This window comes from Camellia sinensis, chromosome 12, assembly GCF_055761805.1.
Source record: "Camellia sinensis isolate YWXY chromosome 12, ASM5576180v1, whole genome shotgun sequence".
NCBI lineage: Eukaryota > Viridiplantae > Streptophyta > Magnoliopsida > Ericales > Theaceae > Camellia > Camellia sinensis.
The window spans coordinates 44,224,334-44,246,793 of NC_138972.1; the positions used below are offsets into that span (position 1 = coordinate 44,224,334).

General features: G+C 44.5%; 1 protein-coding gene across 1 annotated transcript; it reads right to left on the reverse strand.

The window, feature by feature from the left end:
- Window positions 1-20,200: 20,200 nt before the first annotated feature.
- Window positions 20,201-21,770, reverse strand: LOC114277428 (vinorine synthase-like). The gene has a single exon (XM_082898447.1). The coding sequence runs from the start codon at window positions 21,653-21,655 to the stop codon at window positions 20,309-20,311; it is 1,347 nt and encodes a 448-aa protein (XP_082754573.1). The 5' UTR covers window positions 21,656-21,770; the 3' UTR covers window positions 20,201-20,308.
- Between the last annotated feature and the right edge of the window lie 690 nt (window positions 21,771-22,460).

A 22,460-nucleotide genomic window follows, 5' to 3' on the forward strand; every position in this document is an offset into this window, starting at 1 on the left:
CTTGGATCTGGATCACCGCCGTACCATTTGATCCATCATTCAGTTCTCGTGTTAGGTGCAAGAGGTATATTAGGTGGTCTTGCTGAGGCACCCTTTTTGACCATTTAGCCTAGTTGCATATCGGAAGCCATAGAGACTGTTCCAAACTAGGACAGGTTGCTTACCCGAATGCAAGATTGTTTGAAACTGCATGCGTGCGTAGTGAAACCCTAGCTCCTGACAAAATTAGGACAGGGAAACCCTACCCCACTATAGGGGTGTTTTGGCTCTCACTTTCTTGATATGTGCTATTAGGGTGTGTCTCTACAAGAATGTATATATCAGTTGCAAGTCTGGGTATCAGTCTGAGGACAACAATGTTTGAGGGTATCAGTTTTCAGGTAGAATGTTTGGGGTGCAGAAATTAGTGTATGAGTACAGAATGTCCAGCTTATGATCATCAACTATGTGTTGTCTTTATCTAAGCCGAGGTGCTATCCGTTTTCTGATTGTTGTTTCCTTTTTGCTTTATTTTTCTTTTTGCAAGGTAGTGTTTCACAATTGCTTCTGACGAGGCAGATACCCCCCGAGCACTCTGGACCAGAGGTAGAAGGCTTCATAGATCTGAGGATCTTATTGACGGACAACCAGTGCTTGCTTCATTACCCTCGGTTACAAGACGGAGGGCAGTCAGGCATAGAGTACCCGTACAGCAATCGCCAATTCAATGGTCGTTATCTGTTTCACTTGTGTGCAGTAGGGATCAGTTTTCTGTTTCTACCTCAGAAATAGGGTATACACCTATCCAGACAGATTAGCACTTTACAGCCAGTATGAAAGAAATGATGCGTCAACTCCAACAGACCATGGAGGCTACGCAGCGGGATGATGCTCGCCAAGCGGAGGTTACCACTCGTCAGACAGAGGTTGTAGCCCAGCAAGCAGAACTAATTGCTAAGCTTCAACAACAACAGCAACCACAACAAGCCGGAGCTTCTGCTTCACACCCACCCCCACCTAGGGTTCCAACACCCGGGGAAACAGCTACAGTCTAGGAGAATACGGACGTTCCAACAAGGCTAGTCCCACCACCAGTCCTACCACATAATTCAAAAGCACCGGCCTTCCCAACTGACACGCCGTTCGAATTTGAGGTTGATACAATAGCTTTGAAAGACAGCAAGCTTGAAAAGTTGTTCAAGCGAGCTCAAGGAGTTAACTCTATCTCGGACATAGAGGATGGCTAAACAGATTCGGTGATGACATTGCCGGATAGATTCAAAATGCCTCACATAGACCGCTTCAACGGCTCGGGTGATCCTATGGTTCATTTGAGGCTATTTTCGGATATTCTACGCCCTGATAGGCTTGACTAGACTCTAGAAACTATCCCTTTTTGGTCGGACCCTATCGGGAATTACGACCATCTGGTATGCCAAGTTGGAGGATTCAGTGAAAAGGAGCTGGGAGGAGATGGCCGAGGCCTTCATCGCCCAATATGCTTACAACACCCAAATTAAGGTCACGACTCGTGATCTCGAGGCGACTCGACAGGAGCCGAAGGAAGGCTTCTTTGACTTTGTCACTTGATGGAGGGCCATGGCCTCCATAATGACAACTCGGCCACCCGAAAATGATCAAATAAGAATGGTTGTTCGCAACCTGCAACCCAAGCTGATGCAGAAGATGATTGTCTTACCCCTCTCCACCTTTGCTGACTTGCATGAGATAGGGGTATAGATAGAAGATGCTATGAAGCAAGGTCTTATTGACCAGGAAAAGGAGCAGCCCAAGAGGGCGTTTACACGCAGTTCGAATGCAGCTACAAGTAGCAATGCAGCCGCAAGAACTTCTGACGTCGGCATGGTCACCACCACGCCAAAAACAGCCACACCCTTCACTAGCACATTTGGAGCCACCATACAACCTGCAAAGTACCCACCTAGGGCCAGAGGACTTTTACCTTGCTTTATATGTCTCTATCCAAAGCCTTGGGGATCCTAATTAGAAAAAGACATCTAAAGCCCTTGGAACCACGCCCATTGCCAAATCCTCTCCCTCCAACACATAACCCGGCCAAATATTACACCTTTCACCAGCAGCACGGTCATGGCACCGACCTCTGCTTCAGACTCCGTCATGAGATCCAGGATCTGATTGATAATAAGGTGATTGCGCCTCCCGAGAAGCCAAATGTCACCACTAACCCACTCCCACCACATAACAACCCCCCTCCTCCACCCAGGCAGGTAAACCTGATCCAAACCATGGTCGTTCCATACGACCCTAGCATATACATCACTCTCTCCCACCTGCCTAAACTTAAGGTGTTCATCCCAGATAGCACAAACCTATGCAAGATGAGCATGTCCCTACCCCAAGCTGAACCCGTGGTGGTGGCTGTGATGGAAAGCATGCCTGAGGGCGCCGTGAGCATAACTAAGGAAGCATACAACCCGTGCAGTTATATTGTGCCAGTTGATCAAGCTAGACCAGGGGTGGAGTTGCCAACTGGGGCAGAGGTACATGTTGTCTGGGAGGACGGGGCCGAGTCAGGGGCTTGATGATCTAGCCGACCTTAAGAAGGATATCAGTAACCTACAGTTCTTTGATGAGGAAGACCTGGAGGATGTGCAGGTTGGTTGGTTTGATGTGAACAGAGCAACAGACAATACAGGGTGGCTCAGTGACGAGCCAGATATTAATGAGGAGTCTCAGCCGAAACAAGGATGGTCAGAAACCAGAACATCTGTAGTGGCCAGAATGGTCGAGAACAAGGAGGAGCTGCCGGAGAGCAACAGTACGGAGAATTTTGCTCCGGACTTGGGTAGTTTGTGTGTAGCTGACACAGAGCAGGAAGCCGCGCTGCAGCAATTTGAGCAAGAGAAAACTGAGAATGATGACAGGGCTAGAAAGGCCAAGGGTCCTGCGGGGACAGAATGTGTTGAGAGCACGGGAACAGCTACAGCGGAACCAAACAGCTGTTTATCGGTTGCCAAGGGGATGTGGTGGGAAAATGATGATTTGCGTCCAGCCCATACGGATGAGGACTGGGGTCAAAATCAACCAAATGACACTTGGTACACTGAGGAGGCTGACCATATGACCCGGAGTGGGTGGTACTTTAAGCCCCTACATTTGGACCAGCCGGAGGTATCCGGGAAAGACAATGAAGTAGAAAAACAGAAAGACAAACTGCTAGTGGAGGAAGCTGTACTAAAGTAACTGAAGAAAATTCAAGCAGACATCTCCATCTAGGGACTGCTTATGGCCTCATGGGTTTATAGACAAGCTTTCCTTTCAGCCATGGACAAAGCTAAGCTTTCGATTGATATAACACCTGGGCAGTTGGTGGGACTGGTGTTCCCGGGTGGCACTTCACCAACCTTGACATTCATAGACAAAGAATTACCGCCTGAGGGCTCTGAACATAACAAGCCGTTATACATCTTTGTGGAGTGTAAGGAAAAATGGATACCAGTTATCCTAGTTGATACAGGATCTGCAATCAATGTATGTCCTTCGCGAATGGCCTACGCTATCGGTTTGAAGCCCGCAGATTTCGCACCAACAACCCAGGTGATTCGGGCCTATGATAACACCAATCGGGAAGTGATAGGGACGGTACGGATCAAAACTCAAGTTGGCCCAGGGCAACAAGACATCGAGTTTCATGTCATGGATATTCCAACCACCTTTAATCTACTCCTTGGGCGGTCGTGGCTGCACCAGGTGAGAGCTGTCTCCTCCACCTTACATCAGATGTTGAAGCACCCTCATGGGAATGGGGTAGCAATTGTTTTTGGGATACATCCGCCGCCAAAGGTTTCCATACTGGTTTTGGAGATTGGACACAGCGTGGAGGATGTCTTTTTGTTGGGATTTACCTTGGCTGAGGCTCGGGTAGTACAGGATATGTTGGTTGTTAATGAGGGCATGTATGTCAGTGCACAATCTATATACCTGATGAGCAAGCTTCAACACATGCCCGGAATGGGACTGGGACGGAGTGGCCAGAAGGGCGTCGCTGCATTGGCCAAAGTGCCGCACAACCCGTATACCTTTGGTTTAGGTTACTCGCTTACCAAAGAGGATTGGGCAAGGAAGGGAAGGGAAACGGCCGGAAGAGCCAAGGCTAAGCAAGCCGAGAAGCACTACAAGTTGGTGTACCGACCTATTCAAGGAACCCTAAATGGACGCTTTGTCTGGGAGGGGGGGAAGATTTCCCGTTTTGTGACTTTCTAGAGACATGGTTGAATTCAGAGAAGCGGCGTTTGTTCGGCTTCGAGATCTTTTTCGATCTTTAGTTGCCAGGGGATGAAGTTGCGGCAGAGCAGGCTGACCCACCAGCTGAGGCTGAGTAGTGCAAAGAGGATGAGTTTGAGGGCACAGAACTCGAAATAGGAGCAGCGCTGGCTTGTCTCCTCTCAGATCCTCAGATCACACTGGAGTGCTTGGGGGATGATTTCTCTGTTTCCATGATTGGGGATGAAACGGCTGTGGGCCCTTCTTCTGGCATTCTGGACGCATCTATTGCACCTTTCCTCGTCTGGCAATACGAGGAAGGCTTTTTGTCAAGCAGTTTTGGGTCAGGTAGCAAACCAGAATCTGATTCCACAGAGTCTGTGGAGTCGGAATTAGATTTCTAGTTCTTCTGAGTCAGAGTCCGGTATTCCTGGGGTTGATAACCTGGATGTCGTTGTCTTGTCCAGGTCATCTTTTTCATTTTCTTTTGAGTCGGTTGTAACCGAAGAATCAGACGAACTGGAAGTTATTAATGAGAATGGTACTGCTGCTATTTTTTAGTACTTTTCTATGTCGCTCGTTTATTGCATTAATCAGGAGTTTCAAAACTTTGATGAAAACGACGAGGAAGAAATTCCTCCGGTTTTGAAACATTTGATCGATCAAGAGCAGGAGAGGTTTGTAAAACCTTTGGTTGATGAAATCACCTCAATTAATGTTGGTACTGAGAAGGATCCGCGGCTGGTCCAAATCGGGTCCATGTTGTCTTTGGAGGAACGCGAGCGCTTAGTTGCTTTATTAAAACATTTCAAAGATGTTTTCGCGTGGTCCTACGTAGACATGCTTGGAATCGATCCTGAGATTGTACATCACCAGATCCCTCTTGACCCTGATGCTTGACCTGTTAAGAAGACGCTTCGGAGGATCCGCCCGAATTAGGCTCTGAAAATCAAAGAAGAGGACACCAAGAAGATTGATGCAGGGTTCCTGTTAGTATCTGAGTATCCTACTTGGTTGGCTAACATAGTTCTGGTGCTGAAGAAAGACGGCAGAATTCGAGTATGTGTGGACTTCAGAAATCTGAACAAAGCCAGTCCAAAGGACGACTTTCCTCTGCCGCATATCGATGAATTGGTGGATTTCACCGCCGGGCATGCGCTGTTTTCCTTCATGGATGGGTTTTCTGGGTACGACCAGATTCTGATGGCACCCGAGGACAGGGAGAAGACTGCTTTTACCACCCCGTGGGGGACCTACTGCTATAGGGTGATGCCGTTCAATTTGAAGAATGCTGGGGCTACTTATCAACGGGCTGCAACCACTATCTTGCACGGCATGATCCACAAAGAGGTTGAGGTGTACATGGACGACGTGATTGTCAAGTCCAAGGAAAGAGAAGGCCACTACACCGCCTTGAAATTTTTTTTCCAACGGATCAAAGAGTATTAGTTGCAGCTGAATCCTCAGAAATGTACTTTTGGTGTTACAGTAGGGAAAATGCTGGGGTTCTTGATTACACAGAGGAGCATCGAAGTCGATCCTTCCAAGATCAAGGCTATCTTAGAAATGCCACCACCAAGAACTGAAAAGGAGGTGCGAGACTTTCTGGGTAAAATGCAATTCATAAGATGGTTTATTGCAAAATTAACCTTGACTTGTGAACCACTGTTTGTTCTCCTAAAGAAAGGAAAGAAGTTCCAATGGGACGACCGATGCCAAGTTGCTTTCGAGCAGATAAAACAGTACCTACAGAACCCACCCGTGTTGTCACCGCCAAAGCCGGGGAAACCGTTGATTCTGTATCTATCAATAACCGACACGACAATGGGCTGCATGCTTGCGCAGGAATCTAAGGATAAAGTGGATAAGGCTATCCACTATTTGAGCAAGAAAATGTTAGAATATGAGACCCGTTACACTCCGCTTGAGAAGGCTTGTTTGGCCTTGGTATGGGCTACCAGGAAGTTGAGGCACTACCTATTAGCTCACTCTGTAATTCTGGTTTCGAGATTAGATCCCATCAAATATATTTTCAAGAAACCAGCGCTTACGTGTAGGTTAGCCCGTCGATTGCTTCTTCTCTCCAAATTTGATCTGAAGTACATGACTCGCAAGTCTGTGAAAGGGAGAGCGATAACAGAGTTCCTAGCCGATCACCCAGTAGAGGGAGATGAAGCAGTACAGTATCTATTTCCGGATAAGGCCATTCTACAGCTCGAAGAAAAGGTTTGGACTATGTACTTTGACGGAGCGTCTGATCAGTATGGGTATGGGATAGGGGTGTTGCTGATAGCACCCAACAATTTCCACATACCCTTAGCTTTCAAACTCCTGTTCAAAATATCAAACAATGAGGCAGAGTACGAGGCATGTATCGCTGGCTTGGAAGCCGCTCTAGAACTAGGGGCAAAAAGGTTGGACGTCATTGGAAACTCGAACCTTGTTGTATCTCAGGCGAAAGGAGATTGGAAGGTTAAGGAAGAAAGGATGAAAATCTATCACCAAACCCTAGACATTCTAATTCCCAGGTTTAAGAAGTTACCCTTCACCCATCTGTTGAGAGAGAGCAACAAGTTTGCTGACGCTTTATCAACTCTATCTTCTATGATAGACATCCCTTTAGGAGTCCAGATGCGTCCAATTGTCATTAAACAGAGGTATGTGCCGGCCTACGAGCTAATTGCCGCTATAGACGAAGTACAAGATTAGAACCCCTGGTACCATGATGTCTGGAACTTCTTGGAAAAGGAGGCTTATCCACCAGGGGCAAATGCCAAAGATAAGAGGGCAATTCGACGAATGGCTACTCAGTTTATCATCTGTGGGGGTAAATTATACAAGTGGGGCCATCTTGGGATGCATAAACTGTGCGTTGATGCTAAAGAGTCAAAGCGCCTAATGGAGGCCATTCATGGAGGAGAGTGTGGAGCGCACATGAACGGGGTAATGCTGGCTCGAAAGATTCTCAGACAAGGTTACTACTGGTCAACTATGGAGGAGGATTGTATTGGTTTTGTTCAGCGATGCCACAAATGCTAGATCCATGCAAATCGCATGAACATTCCGCCGTCGAAGCTGTACAACATGACTTCGCCATGGCCATTTTCAGTTTGGGGGATTGATATTATCGGGCCAGTTACTCCGAAGAGGTCGAACGGGCATGAGTATATCCTGGTGGCGATAGACTACTTTACAAAGTGGGTCGAGGCCCAATCTTATGCAGTGCTGAAGGCATCGCACGTAGCTAAGTTTATCAGGAACAACATTATCTGTCGCTATAGGGTCCCAAATGAGATTATTTCAGACAATGGTTCCCACTTCAAGAAGAATGTGATCTACTTGTTGGAGAAAGACAATGTGGCTTTTCATAAGTCATCTGCATATCAGCCACAAACCAACGGAGTTGTTGAGGCCGCCAACAAGAACATCAAGCACATTCTACAGAAGATGGTAGAAACCTACAGGGACTGGCCAGATAAGCTGCCATTTGCTCTTTGGGGTTACAAAACGTCAATTCGAACTTCTACTAGGGCAACTTTGTATTCCTTGGTTTATGGGATGGAGGCTGTTCTACCTATCGAAGTTGAGGTTCTGTCGCTGCGGGTAATGGCTGAGTGCTAGATAGCAGAGGCAGATTGGCAGCAGGGCAGATTCGAAGAGCTCATGCTATTCGACGAGAGAAGGCTGAAAGCACTATATCACATCCAAGGGTATCAACATAGAATTGCCAGGGCCTTCAACAAGAGGGCTAAGTCTAGGAATTTGAAAGAAGGAGATCTGGTGCTCAAAGACAATCGAGCTCCCATCCATGACCCTAGAGGCAAGTTCAGACCTAATTGGACTGGTCCCTACATCATCAAGTTTATCTGGTCGGGTGGAGCTGTCGTTCTTATGGATTTAGATGGCCTTGAAATCTCCCAACCAGTCAACAAGGACAAGTTGAAGAAATATTATCCCTGAGTGGCTCGCTAGGCCGAAACCCAAAAGGGCAACCTAGGCAAAAGTTAGAGCACAAAAAATTTGAAATAAGAAAAAATGACCTCGCAAGGTTGAAAACCCAGAAAAGGCGGCCTTGGCAAAAGTTAGAGCGCAAAAGAAGAGTCTTAAAACCTGAATGAACCTGAACTGAACTACGTAAGGCTTGATTCCCATCTTTGGGATACGTAGGCAACTTCATCCAGAAGTCCAGCCATAAGCACTTCCAAATCAACTGTGTCCATGTGATTGTTGTAGTCATCTTTGTCTTTTCTGCATCCAAGAGTTCGGTTGTGATCTCCAGTGCAGTGCTATTCAGACAAGGGAGAACTTTCCAGTTATCGAATTTGGGGTTGTACATCTCAAGGATAAACTCCGAGCGTGTCCAGTTGTGATCCAGCGCATCCAGTTGTGATCCATATCGAAAATGGTTTTGAAATTTTTTAATAAAAGTTGACTTTGTTCAGATTAATCTTTTTACAACTAAGACCATTTTTGGACCAAACGGAAAACTTTCAGTACCAACAACCTTCAATTTCATTGATTTCAATACAGAGTTCTCCGATTCTTGATACAAATTGAAGTTGCTTTTTATTACATTCATAAAGAAAACTTGAAAGTACAGATTAAAGAAATAAACTTGGGGCATAGTCAGGTGTTCCTGCGTCCCCTCCCAGAGCTTGTGTAAGCTTTGGATGCCAAAGTAGGCCCGGTTTGTGCCTCATCTTCAAGACAAGTAATGCATTCGCCAGAAAGGGCACAATAGAAAGTCGGGGCGGGGAATAGAAGTTCTCTACTCCTCCATGTAGTGGAATACCGAGCTAGCTGTGCGCTTCGGATTGGAAATGAAGCTGGGTACTCTATCCCCGCTTCCGGGCAAGTCTGGTCATGACCGAACTATCGCCTGAATCGAAATGGGAAGTAAAGGACACAGTGTGTCAAGCCAACTAATTGAATGCTAGGCTGTCAGGACATGCTGTAGCTCATCTCAAGCAGATCAAACCAGGGGCAACGCCAAGTGATGTCAACAGCAGACCTACTGCACATCCAATGGCATCACCATCCCTCGTTTGGAAAGTCAACTAGTCGAGGGCGAAAGAAATAGTCGCACGATGAATACGCAGGGCAAGCGTTCACTACCTTCAACCTATCCATTAGCCATACCTTGGGATGGATGAAAAATAAGAGAGATTAAAGAATAGAGAGGTGTACGAGGAGAGAAAAGTGAGGAAAAGGGTTCTGAGAGAAAAACAGAGCCTGTGGGCCGAGTGATGTAAGAAACACATATGAGAATGGTGGGAAACATTACCTGCAAGAGTAATGGACTCCCTGCAAACTTGGTTGTCTCCCGATGGTGGAAAGCATCCAAGCCCATCAAAGTTTCGGCTAGTGCCATCCCGATGTAGCTTTTGCCCTCTTTCAAGCCTTGGGCAACTTCAATCAAACGAATGCTTGACCCCCCAAAGCCTGGGGCAAGCAGAAAATGCGCTAACATACACAAGCAGAGGGCATGTTGCCGAAAACTTTGCCAAAAATGGTCGTCGCAGTCGCCGGCGTTAGAAAACCGATGGATGAGACTGGGGATGTCCAACTTCCCGTTGTGGACCAAGGACCGAGCATCATGCAAAGTGAACCCGCACATCTTTCCTAAAGCCTGGACGTGGCCAAAATGAGATTGGGGCAAGATCTCCTAATCCAGCCGGGACTCCATCAAAGCCTGAAATTCTTCAATTGTAGGACACATCTCTTGTCCCCCAACGCTAAACGCATGTGTAACCGGGTTCCAACATCTAGCAGCAGCATGGAGGAATGGAAAACACATCGGAGTATGGCTCAGCGAAAATAGTGCGTTTAGAACGAAACCTCAAAAATTTAACTTTTCTGCGCCATCTAAAGTCGCAATCCAATTGGAGAGTTTTTCGGCAAAGAATGGTTCCATTTGGGGCAAAAATGGAGCTGAAATGAAGAAAACACGAAGCCAGAACTTTTATAGAAGATAAGGCAATGAGTGGGAGGACAGGTGTCAACATTTCGGAGGTTCAGCTCATTGATGGCCGACAAGGGCTCATCAATGGCCGGCATAGGCACATTGATGGCTGGTAGAAGAAAATGATGGTTGGCAGGCCATTCCCCATGGCCGATAGCCTCTCTTTCATGCTCATGATCTCCTGTGTGAAGATTTAGTTGTTTTTAGCAGTTGTAATCTGTTATTGGCACCTTTTAAGGTCTTGTTTTGGTTCTTTTCGGGCTTGAGCATGTGTGTTCAAGTTGTAATCATCTGGCTTTGTTGGTTAAGTTACATTATGTTTTCTTATCGAGTTGTTGCAATTTGCTTATTGAGATGTATGTATGTTGCTTATCGAGTTGTTTTGTTCTTTCAGTTGTTAGTTGGTTCACTACCTGATTAAGACAATCCAATCATGGTTTCTTTTTGCAAAAGAGTACAAGTTTTAAGAAAATAAAACTGCCTAAGGCTGTACAATGTGCTAATACTACTAGCAAAAAGAAAACAAAGCAGAAGAGCATCTAAATCAGTGCCAACTATCTCAAGCTAGGGAGGCCCTCTTCGTCCTCTTCCTCGGCGGAGTAGACTCTAGAGCACTGTCACCATTGGCACCGTTGTTTGAAGCTGGACAGAGCCTGAACTGGAACCCTCATTAGCCTCTCCAGCCTCACTACTGGCAGAATCCGAGTCGGTGTCGTCGTCTCCCCTATCAGATGACTTGCATTGTGGGCTCGTTACCTCAGCCTCCTCACTCGTCTCATCATCATCATCACCCAGAATGGGCTCTGAAAGGGCCACTCTCGCTACGGATACCTCTAGCTCTACCTCAACTGCGTGCTTAAGCTTGTCTTCCTCTCTTCTCTGCTGCAGGGGGAGGAACTGAAGGTCCTGCTGTGGCTCCTACTGGGGCATCCAGTGGAGCTGGGGTCTGGAAAGGGATCTGAAAATGGCAGTTTGTTAGAATATATTAGTTGTGATGTATCTCAGATGGTGTATATCAAATGAATTATCGATGTAGTGTATGTGTGTAGTGTGTGGGAGCAGTGTATCTATGTCGTGTTTTGATGTGATGAATCAGGTTAGTGTAGTGTGGAATAGTTGAAATACTAATGCAGTGGCAGAGACTTTCATGGCATGAAGTACAAACTGAAGAAACTTACCGGAATCCTGTAAAGGCTGAGCAAGTTCATGCTCATCTGAACCATCCCCATCAGAGAAACCGCTAGCTCGAGAGCCTACCCAGTGTACTCAATGGATGCCTGTGAATGTGTTGAAATGATCAGTGGTCTATAAAGCATAATCAAAATGAATTGAATGTGCAAAAGCTAAAGTATGGGACATACCAGGGTTGGGCCTCGAACTCCGACAAGCTCATGACCAGTAGGTGCGGGCTCTATGGGAATCTGATAGGTCTCTCCAGAATGTCCCCAGCAAGTCAATGTAGTAGGCAGCTCTAGCCATCCTTCTCTCTGTCTCTCCCCAGAATCTCTCCTGCTACGAGACCTGGTGGCTCCCTCATCTCCGCGAACGCCGGTCAGAGATGGCATCAGATGAGTCTGGATGAAGGTTGCGTAGTCGCCCTCTGCACGGAAGTAATTCGTCTCCAGCCCTACCATAAACTAGATCACCTTCTTAGCAGAAAGTCAGTGTGTCTCTCTCATCGATACTAGAGGTGCCATCGGTACGAACGGGGCAGGCAGTCCTAAAGTCTGGTGTGTGAAGCGCTTGCTCAAGAACCAAGCATGGCTAATCGGGCCCTCGAGGAGAATATGATAGCGAGTGACGACCCTAGCTATCTCGTACTGGGCTCGAAGCCCTGATGATATCACATCCCACGGCTGCCATGTGATCTGAAAAATAAGAAAAAGAACAGATGATTAGTCATTGTCAATTGACGAATGTATATGTATCAAGTTGATTGAAAAGCGGGATGACTTTGTTTTGGGTTACCTCGTGCACCGCCACCGTGTCAAAGTATTGTCGGAAAAACATGAAGTTTTCCCAGGTCCTACGAGGAAGTTACCCGTCGTATACCCGAGAAAACGGAACTGTCACTAGGGTCTCATCTACAGGCTCAGGAGCAAGAGCTGGGAAGTACGCGTACACCCACAACTGCAAGAAAAGTGTGATCAATACAGCGTAGAAGTAGATATAGAAAATGCAAAGTAGAAGGCATACAGTGTATGAGCAGATACAGAGAATGTAAAGCACAAAATGCTGAGTAGAAAATGTAAAGTGAAAAGGGAAAACTAAGCTATGTACCTCCCAAGCCCACTAATAACTGCCGAGCAAGGTCCCACTCATGCGAGAGGTCGAGCTCATGTATCCATACAAAGTGGTGAGGCCGGCTCCGCCCCAGTCGTAGAACTGAACTCTCTAGAGTACTACCAATGCGCTCAGAAAGTATAGGCCCACGGTATTCCATATGTTTGAAAACAAGGTGGCACCAAAAAGGAACATGAGGAAACCCCTCGCGTACTGCCCTGCCTCCCCGAATGTCTCAAGCTCAGACACCCTGTACTGCTCCTCAAACCAGCTATATCAGACCATGCCTGCCCGGAGTGTTGGCGGGTGTGCCCCAAGTAGTGCAGTCCATACAGCCTCCCATTCTCCCATGTTAGGGTCGAAAGGGTTCGAATCACCACTTACGCCTAAGCCAGTGATCATGGCGAAGTCGTAAGGATTCATCGTCATCTCCCTCGTGGTGGAGAAATGGAAGGAGTTGGTGGTATCCCACCTCTCCACCAAAGCCCCTAAGAGAGGGCGGCTCGCTATAATCTACGCCAGGCTAGAGCAGAGCAGACCAAAGCCTGTCTCATTGATAATGTCGCGGACCCTGGCTAGGAGCTCACCGTACCAGTTCCGAACTATCGTTGTGCCATAGCCTCTGAAAGAGCGAGATCTGTCTTGCAGTAATGCATGAAATGCAATCTGATCAAGTATTGAAAGCACAATTAAAACTAAAGGTGAATATGAAGCAGTAATGCATGAGATGCAGTTAGATCAAAACAGTGCAAGAAATGCAAGCAGCTAAAGGTAAGACTGTAGAAAGCAGTATTTGTACCTCCACGGCAACGACCGACAAATGAGATGCTGGCTCTCTCAATAGAAGGTCGTCTGGTGAATCCTTGGCGAAGTCAGTGAAGGCCTTGATGCCTCCCGCGGAAGGTACTGTATGGGTGTCAGGATGATACCTTGCTGGGTTAAAGGGGCGTATGCTCGGTGGTAAAGGCTCAGGTTCGACCTCGGGCTTGGCCGCCAAGTCTACCTCAAACTCTACCGGTGGAAGTGCGGGGAAGGCCCCGTCATGAGGAACATCATCTGCCATCTGAAATGGGTGCAAAATGAGCAAAAGCGAGGAAAAAATGTGGAAAAGTGTGAAACTTTGAAAAAACCAACCCTAGGACAGAGGAAAAAGTCAAAGAAAATCAAAACCCGAGAAAATGTACTCACCTTTGGAGAAACTCGAGGGGAATGAGCCTTGAATGGTGGAAATAACGAAAGAAGTGTCAAAACCAAATTCTGATCGGTTTAAAATGAAGAGAACTAGAGGGTTTTCACGAAGAAAATGTTTTTAGGGTGTTGGGAAACGCATAGAACGCGCGGATCTAGAGAGAATGAGCACCTAGAGAGCAAGGGAGGGCAATTTTGTGCAAGGGGTTGTGAGGAAATGAAGTGGCTTTTCTTGTACTTAAAGACCCGTAGGTCAAAAGACAAATCTGCCCTAATCTGCCATCAATGGCCGACAGTGGCACATCGATGGCCGACAGTGTTGCATTGGTGGCCAACAGTGGTCACTGATGGCCGGCAGCTAGCCGGCGGCCTCTCCAGATGGCCGACAGGGTCCCACAAGCTTTCTATGCCTCTTTGGCCTTGATATGTGTCCTTGGGTTCCAAGAAATGCAAGTTATGCTCAAAGTTTGACTCAAAATGCCTCCGCGGAAGCCCAGAATTGCGTTCTTAGTGTGCGGTGGTCATCGCTCATCAACATAAACAACGTGTATCCTTTTTCACATATTGCAACTCTTCCGAGAGGTAAATCAGAAGTTGCCTTCGAGTCGTCTTTTTCAAGCATTCTTTTGTCGTTGCATAGAATTTGCACGTTGCATTGAACATGCATTCTGAATTGTTGCATAGAACATGCATTACCATGTTTTCATAGAATATGCATGTTGCATTGAATATGCATTGTTGATCATTTTGCGTAGAATATGCCTCTGTTTCATTTCTTGCATGTTGTGCATGAAACATACTTCAAACATTGTGTTACCGTCATCCGTCTCACATGAGACATGTATTGTATTGCATTGCACCAATCGAGTTTCTTTCTTTTGCATGCACGATATTGTATGTACGGTTCATTTAGAGGAATCCCAGGAAAACCTTTCCTCTCCCCAATCTCTTTCGTTAGAAGCACTCAGGTACACCTGGTGTTTACACCGACACCCTTTTGGTTAGAAGCATTCAGGTACGCCCGGTGCTTACACCATTACTCCTTGTGTTGGTTAGAGCCACTTGGGTACACCCGGTGTTTACACCGACATGTTGTCTTTGGTTAGAAGCATTTCAACCGTGTGCCCGACGCTTATACCTCGCTCTGATTAGAAGCGTTTGGGACCGTGTGCCTGACGCTTATACCTCACTCCGGTTAGAAGCGTTTTGGGTTGTGTGCCTGACGCTTATACCCTGCCCCAGTTAGAAGCGTTTTGGGTTGTGTGCCCGACGCTTGTACCCTGCCCCAGTTAGAAGCGTTTTGGGTTGTGTGCCTGACGCTTATACCCTGACTCGGTTAGAAGCGTTTTGGGTTGTGTGCCCGACGCTTATACCTTGCTCCGGTTAGAAGCGTTTGGGACATGTGTCCGACGCTTATACCACCTTGTTCTTGGTTGGAGACATTGGGTTGTGCGCCCGATGTTCATACCTTGTTTTTCAGTTAGGCACTTTGGGTCGTGTGCCCGATGTTTGTACCTTGTTGTGGGTTAGAAACATTGGGATGTGCTCCGATGTTTATACCACCCTCCAGTGTTTACACCACTTTCTTTTCTCCTCTCACATGTGACGTGCTAGGATGTGTTTTGTTTGAGACTTTGGGTACGCCCGACAGTCGCTTTTGGCCTTTCCTGCGTGAGGCGCAGTTAATATTGCATAATTTTCTTACACCCTTTCTGCATGAAATGCGGTTTGATTTGTGATTCTCACGTGTGGCGTGCTTATTTGTTTATTTCATCTCATGTGTGAGATTTCTATACCTCATTGGTTTGTTTAAAATGTCGCATTTTCTTTGCATGATACTTGCATTCAAATGCTTCATTACAACTTTCTTTGCATAATCATAAGTGATGCTCTTGCATCATGCATGCCATTTGCATTTTGCCCCAGCTTATGGCCACGTCTATATATTGTTATCATGAATGATTGTCTAAGTCTTCGGCCTTCTCAAAAATGGGTCGTCTCTGGGCTTTGACATTCACTCACGTCATTTCATGACTTCCGAGTTCTGTCAAAGACGGGTAACTGTAGACACCCCATTTTTGACCATCTTCAAGACTTGGATATCCTTACAGGTACATCTAGTGTCACGTATGATTGCTTGTTGAGCACTTGAAATCCGCGGCAGAACACCACAGGTTTGAGCTTTCCAATTCCTGCATCCATTATTTCTCATTTTGGACCATGTTTTGGTTCTTCCAGCTTGTTGTTTGTGGTGCACTGCCGGCCATGCACTTTAGCCTGCCGGCCATTGATGAGGCCTGCCGGCCATCAATGTGGCACTACCGGCCATCACTGATGGCCAGCCGGCCACTAATGCATCAGTAGATATTTTTTGTAGATATTTTGACAGTTGTTTACATAGATGAGCCCATTTGCTTGCACGTGGATGGTTGGATCTTTACAAGAAGCCTTTGTATCTTTTATATAGAGAGCTCATCTATATGCATGCAAAGGGTTACAAAATTTTGCTGAGCAAGATTTCTCCCTTTCTCTCTTTAGAATCCTCTATCTCTATATTTTATGCTTGAAAGTGAGCTCTCTCTACACATTTGCACTCGCACCCTTAGCCAAACACCTTCACCTTGGGGTTGAGGTTCTTGGAGACCTTGTCTGAGCTTCTTAGAGTGGTTTTAGCTTGGAACTCTTGCTGATTTGTTGTTGTGCTTGAAGGGTAAGGATTTACCTCTTTTAAGCTTTGTTTTAGTTCATTGCTTGCCCACCTTTGTATGCTACTTTAAAGCTCGTTTTAGCCTCTAAAATGTTCTGCTTTTAAGGTCTTAAAATGTTGGTTTAAGCCTTGTGTGGTTAGGGGGTGGTTTCCTCCCTTGGCTCTTTGGCTTGTAAAGATTTTTTAGCCATCTTTCTAAGCTTTTGAAACACCATTTGTTTGGCCTTTCTACCACTGAAACTCAGAGGTTTTTTAGTGGTAGAAACTTGGTTTTGACATCCAAAATAGGAGGGGGTGGCCTCCCTTCCTTGTATCTTGGTTGCATGTGTAGATGGCCTAATAGTTGAGCATGCTTTTCTACCCTTTTGTAGCTTAGTTCAAGCATGCCTTTGGCTTTGTTTTGACATCCTTCAACTCTGTTTTTGGCTAGTTGTGTCACTTGTTGCTTGCTTTTTGTACTTGTAGTGCAATCATGCTTACTAGCCTAACATACTTGATGATTTAGCCTATCATCCTAGCTTGTGTTAGTTTGATTCCAGCATGTTTTTGCCACTGATTTAGCATGCTTTAACTCTATTTTAAGTGACCTTGGACATGTGAGACTTGTTATGCATGATTGTAGTGCAAAGGCCCCCACTAGCTTAGTGTTTTAAGGCCTCTAACATGTTGTGTATGTGATGATTGCATGTTTTGGCATCATTTAGCATGTGATTTCAATGCTTATAAATCTGTCACACTCTCACATATTCCACTCTTTCATTACTTTTGAGAGTTGTGTTTTATGCCTTGTTTGTGAGCCAATACATAAACATGATTTTCATGTTTTTCATGCTACCATCTCAGCACATTTTAGCCTCTGTTTTGGCATGTTTAAGGTCTGTCCAGAGCTGGTTTGGCCATTTGAGCTTGGTGTTGCATGGTTCTAGCGTAAAGCTCTTCACTAGTTTTAATATTTAAGCCTCTAACATGTTGTACATGAGTTGTTTGCATGTTATAGTCATGTGTTTCATGCCATTTCAGCAATGAAATTCTGTCACCTCCCTCATTTCTTCCTTTTTCTATTTGTTTTGAGGGTTGGTTAGCCTTAAAGTTGTGTTTAAGCTTGAGATTGAGGCTTGTGTTTAAATGGCTTTAACCCTCTTTTGAGGGTTCCTCCTAGTCAAAGGCATGGTCTCTCTCATGTCTTAAGTCGTCTTTTGATTGACCTCTCTCTCATTAGAGGACTTTCACATTGGACAAATCAATTAAAGAATGGTTTGGTAACTTAAAATGTGTAAACAAGAATTGAATCAAGTAAAACATGCCAAGATAAGCATGTTGCATTTGCATTGCATTGTGTTCAATCGGACGTTATATTGAACACAAGGTGGATTGGTCCATTTCATACTCAAAGTGATGAAAGTGAGCCAATCCCCTTTCTCTCCATTGCCTTTGATCATCCATGATAAGGTAGTGGTCCTTGAGTCTTTGTGTTGTGCATTTATTGAATGTGTACAAGTTGGATCATTGGCCATCATGCATTGAGATGCTTGATTGGTGGTCTTAGACCCAATAGCTCCTCTCCTTTGATGTTTTGAGATGATAAGGAGAGGGTGCAGTACAACCCTGTCCTAGAAAAACCCTCCATTTTTCTCAGTTTGAGCTCTGTTGCAGAACGGTGATTCAGTACACCAATGGCCGGCAGTGCATCATAAATGGGCAGCAAGGCTTCATCCTTGGCCGGCAGGGCCTCTCTTTGGCCGACAGGAGCTTCTCATGGCTGGCAGGCCACTGGTGAATTCCTCAGCATGGAATTGGTAAGGCAGAGCAGAGAGTTCTTGGAGTAACCCTGCAAACAGAGCCTCTCAAGAGCAAAACGATGGGCTTTTCGGGGCGAGAAACCGAATGCATGCATGTTTAACTTTCTAAAGTAGAGCTGAAGTAATGTAATTTAATGCTTTACTTATTAGTTAGTAGAAAAATGCTTGAGAGCACTAATTAGTGCTCCCACTAATTAGGTGGCAGTGGGTCCCGCCATTAATGATGTGATGTTTTGGTCTTGGAGTTGTATTTTTTTTTATTTTTTTTTACTTTTTTAATGCATTAGTGCTATTAGTGGTGATATTTTTAGTGGGATGAATCATTATTGTTAGTTAGTATTGGTTTTATAATTTAATTAATTAGTGTGCTAATTAGTTAAGTGTTGTAATAATTAGTAAGTAGTTTGCTAGTTATTCAATTGGTTTGTAATAATTAGTCTAATTAGTTTAATTAGATTAGTTAGCTTAGCTTAGCTTAGATTAGCTTAGCTTATTTATTCAGACCTTCCTTCGAGATGGCGCAATGTTGTAATAAGCGTGTGTGTGTGTGTGCATGTCTTCCAATCCCACGTCTTTCTCCCTTTTATTTATCTAGTTTCAATGGTTAGATTAGGGTCATTTTCAATTAGCATACCTTATGCTTGCATGTTTGCATCATTCATTTGTCTTACATGCACCGAGGCTCGGCACATCATTCAAACTGCATTGTATTTCAACACCTATTTGAATACGTGTTTCAAAGCATGTTATCAAATTGTCGCATTCATATGCCATCCTAGATAGCCGAGCCTATTAGTTGCAGTATTGCATGTGTTGCATTAGGCATCTTAACATAATTAGGATTATGCATGATTTCTAACTAGCTTTTGTTTCTGCTTGGAGTACACTGTAAGTTTTACGCTTTAGCATACTTGCATGAGTATGAGTGTTGCCATGTTTCGCATGCTTGCCGTGAGGCTATTTGCTTAATTGATTAACTGCATGAATGCCTGTGGATGAAGGCTTGATTACTTGAATTGGAACAATTCATCGGATGTGAGTTTTAAGCCCACTTTGCGAAGTGGCAAAATCATGTTTTAAGCCCACTTGAGGGTAACAAATTCGCACTTTAGCCCACTTGAGGGTGCCACTTTCAAACCAATTCTTGCGATTTTAATCTATACTTGTATGCTATGCGCATCATGTAGTAAAGTTAGCTAAATAATCGGAATAAGAACACATGTGTTTTTCAAACATATCATACTTAGTAGAGGCCGATCTTTGATCAGGCGAGCGGGGGTGCTCATTTCAGGACCTTCCCCTCTCGTACCCAAGTTCCCGAGCCGAGGCAACTTTAGTGATGACGGATACGTGACCTTTGTCACGAGTCAAGGTTTCCTAAATTTTTCAAAAATAAAATATTTAGGTGGCGACTCTGTAATCTGGCAAAGCATTCTAGTTTTGGCATTATTTGATTTAAAATCTGATTTTTCAAAATGATTTGTCTGATTGGACTCTTTGGTGTTTATCAGTCTCACATTGCACTTTGTGAGATTAGATTCAGAACCGTGACAAGAGTCCGAACTGTAGGAGATCAATTCGCCTCTCTCCGAAAGGGGGGCGCGTGAAGAAAGTCGAGTCTACAGTTTCTGGCGACTCTGCTGGGGATTTAGAGAATTTGACTTGAACTCATGATATGTTGTTTTATTTACACTTATGTGTTTCTTTGCATTGCATTTGCATCGGTGTGCCTAAGTCATAGTGTTTGACATCTGCTATTCCTAAAATGGGTGTTTGGGAAGTGGGTTTTATGTAGGTTTTTTTAGTTGTAAAATATTATTGGAGAAAAAACTTTTGGTGTTTGAGAAGGTAGTTGTGTTTTTTTGTGATTGGATGTGATGTTTGTGAGAGAAAAAAATAAAATAATTATGAGATTGGATGTGATATTTTGTACGGATTTATTTTTTTTAATTTTGTAAAAATTTTGTCTTTTAGTAAAAAAAATCAAAAAAAAAAACCCAAAAAGTTTTTTTTCCAAACACCGCCAAACAAGAGGGCTACAAACAAGACATTAATTCTTAATACATAAAACTTGGAAATACATAGGCAGAAAGATAATAATGAAACCATCATTGACCATCCATCCACAGGACTGGACTGGTTGTTTTAGAGAGCAGCTCTGTTTGGTGAGACATAATACAGCAACTCCTGGTTAGCTTCAACTATGGCCATGTCCTCTTCAATTAGAGTCAACCAAATTTCTACTCCCTCACCATCTCTTGTATCCATCAATGTCATTCCAGGTGGCCTAATAGAAGCCTGACCAGCAATCCCCACCCATGTCGGCTTCCCCCATCCAAAATCCGTTTCATATACAGAAAATCCACCCAAGCTGCTATGGTAATACATCTCCATTTCATATTCCTTCTTCGCCTGCGGTGTTGCCTTGGTAGACAAATTATTGTGCTGCATGACAGACTCTTCAACCCCTTTCCTCATCTTACACACCAACCCCGACATGTCTGTTACTTCACTCTCGTAGTCATCGTAGTCATCGTCATCGTTATCAATTATTATCTGGAACATTCCTGCTACATTTCCAAAACTATGTTTTGGTAAAGGTGGTATAAGCTTTGACCGCAAGTTTATCGCTCCCATCAACATATACGACTTTCGATTCCCACCAAATCTTGATCTGGATGCAACCAGTGCGCATTTCCAAAAGAGCGCTGTGACAGCCTCGACACGGGTGGGTTGTGGCACGCTCGCGCTCGCAGTTTTGGCCTTGAGGTCAACGATTTTTGAGGCAACGACCACAAACTTCTTTGTAACGACCTTTGGGCCCTTTCCACTGAATGTTAACGATGTAACTGGGAAGTCCTCTATTCGGGGGAAGCGAGAGGAGACAGCAGTGAAATCTGGGACTACGGTGTTGGGGGATCCAAGGGCAATTTCAGACCAAGCCTTGATAAATGAGAAAGAGGAAGCTCCATCAGCGATCTTGTGGGAAACTTGCACGGTAATAGCCACTCCGCCGCATGGAAAAAAGTTGACTTGAACGCTTGACACAGGGGCATTGTTATAGTCTGTGGGTTGGGGTGGAGCCAAAGGGACCATGCCTTGAATACGGGGTCGTTCAAGAATGTCGGAGACACCACAGTTGTTGATGACACGAGCTTCAAAAAAATCAATTCCCTCATCGTTGCAATCGACTGAGAGATTGTTTTTCAATCTTCCAGCAAGTGGGTAGAAGTGAGTGAGGGTTTCAGACAGCGAAACCTTTAGACGTTGGGATATTTCATGGAACACGTCATCATATTTATGACCGTTGTCACGACCACCACCACCAAACGTAGCATGAATAGTACTGGGGGCATAGAAGAAAACCACTGGCATGTGAAGAAATGTAGAGCGCTGGTCTCTAGATGAGAGCTTGTGGGTTCTAAGGTGATGGGGAGTGGGAGAAGATGGCTTGATGGTTTCTCTAGAAATTACCTCAACTTCAATATCCATGGGCTAGTTGGTTGCTTGCCTCTATATTTTTTTTGTAGCTTAACTAGTTGGTTGTCTCTATCTTGCTACTTCAACTTCACTCACTTCATAACATTCGACGCAACAAATGCTAAAAGACTCCAGAATAAGAGCATCTCCAATGGTAGTAGGTATTTTATCTATCTAAAAAGTATACATTTTATTTTGTCTATCAACGATTTCATGTTTCTGCCCCAACCATACTCTTTATTTTAGCTATTCATCCAAATACTATTAACTTTATAGAATGCCACGTCAGCAACAAAGATGGAGGGAAATAATCTTAATGATTAAATACATTTTGCCTAGCCTTGAAGGCTAGCTACATGTAGCTAGTGAATGTGAGCTGAGCCAAAATGCCTAAGCATATGCCTAGTGCATTGGAGTTGAAAAAAGTGAGTCACATTAGGCATTTTGACTAACAAGCATCATATGTCTAGTGGGTTGAAGATGCTCTAAAGGCTAAAAGACTCGATAATATATAGGGGATTCCTTTTAGATTTTTTATTTTATTTATTTATTATATATTTTTGATTGAGATTGCTTGTAAAGTTGTAGATTGAATGGGATAATTTGGGACCACACCAGCCATCTAAGTTCCTAATGATGACAAATCTATTTTTTAAATTAACGGTGTGTCAGTAAAATAATTGACTTAACGATTAAGAAAAATATGAGATAAAATGTTGTCATAAATATTCTAATTGATTGAAATATTGGGCCTTGTTTGGAAAATGACTATTTTAATAGTTATTTGATTTTTTGATTATTTTAGTAGGTTATTTTA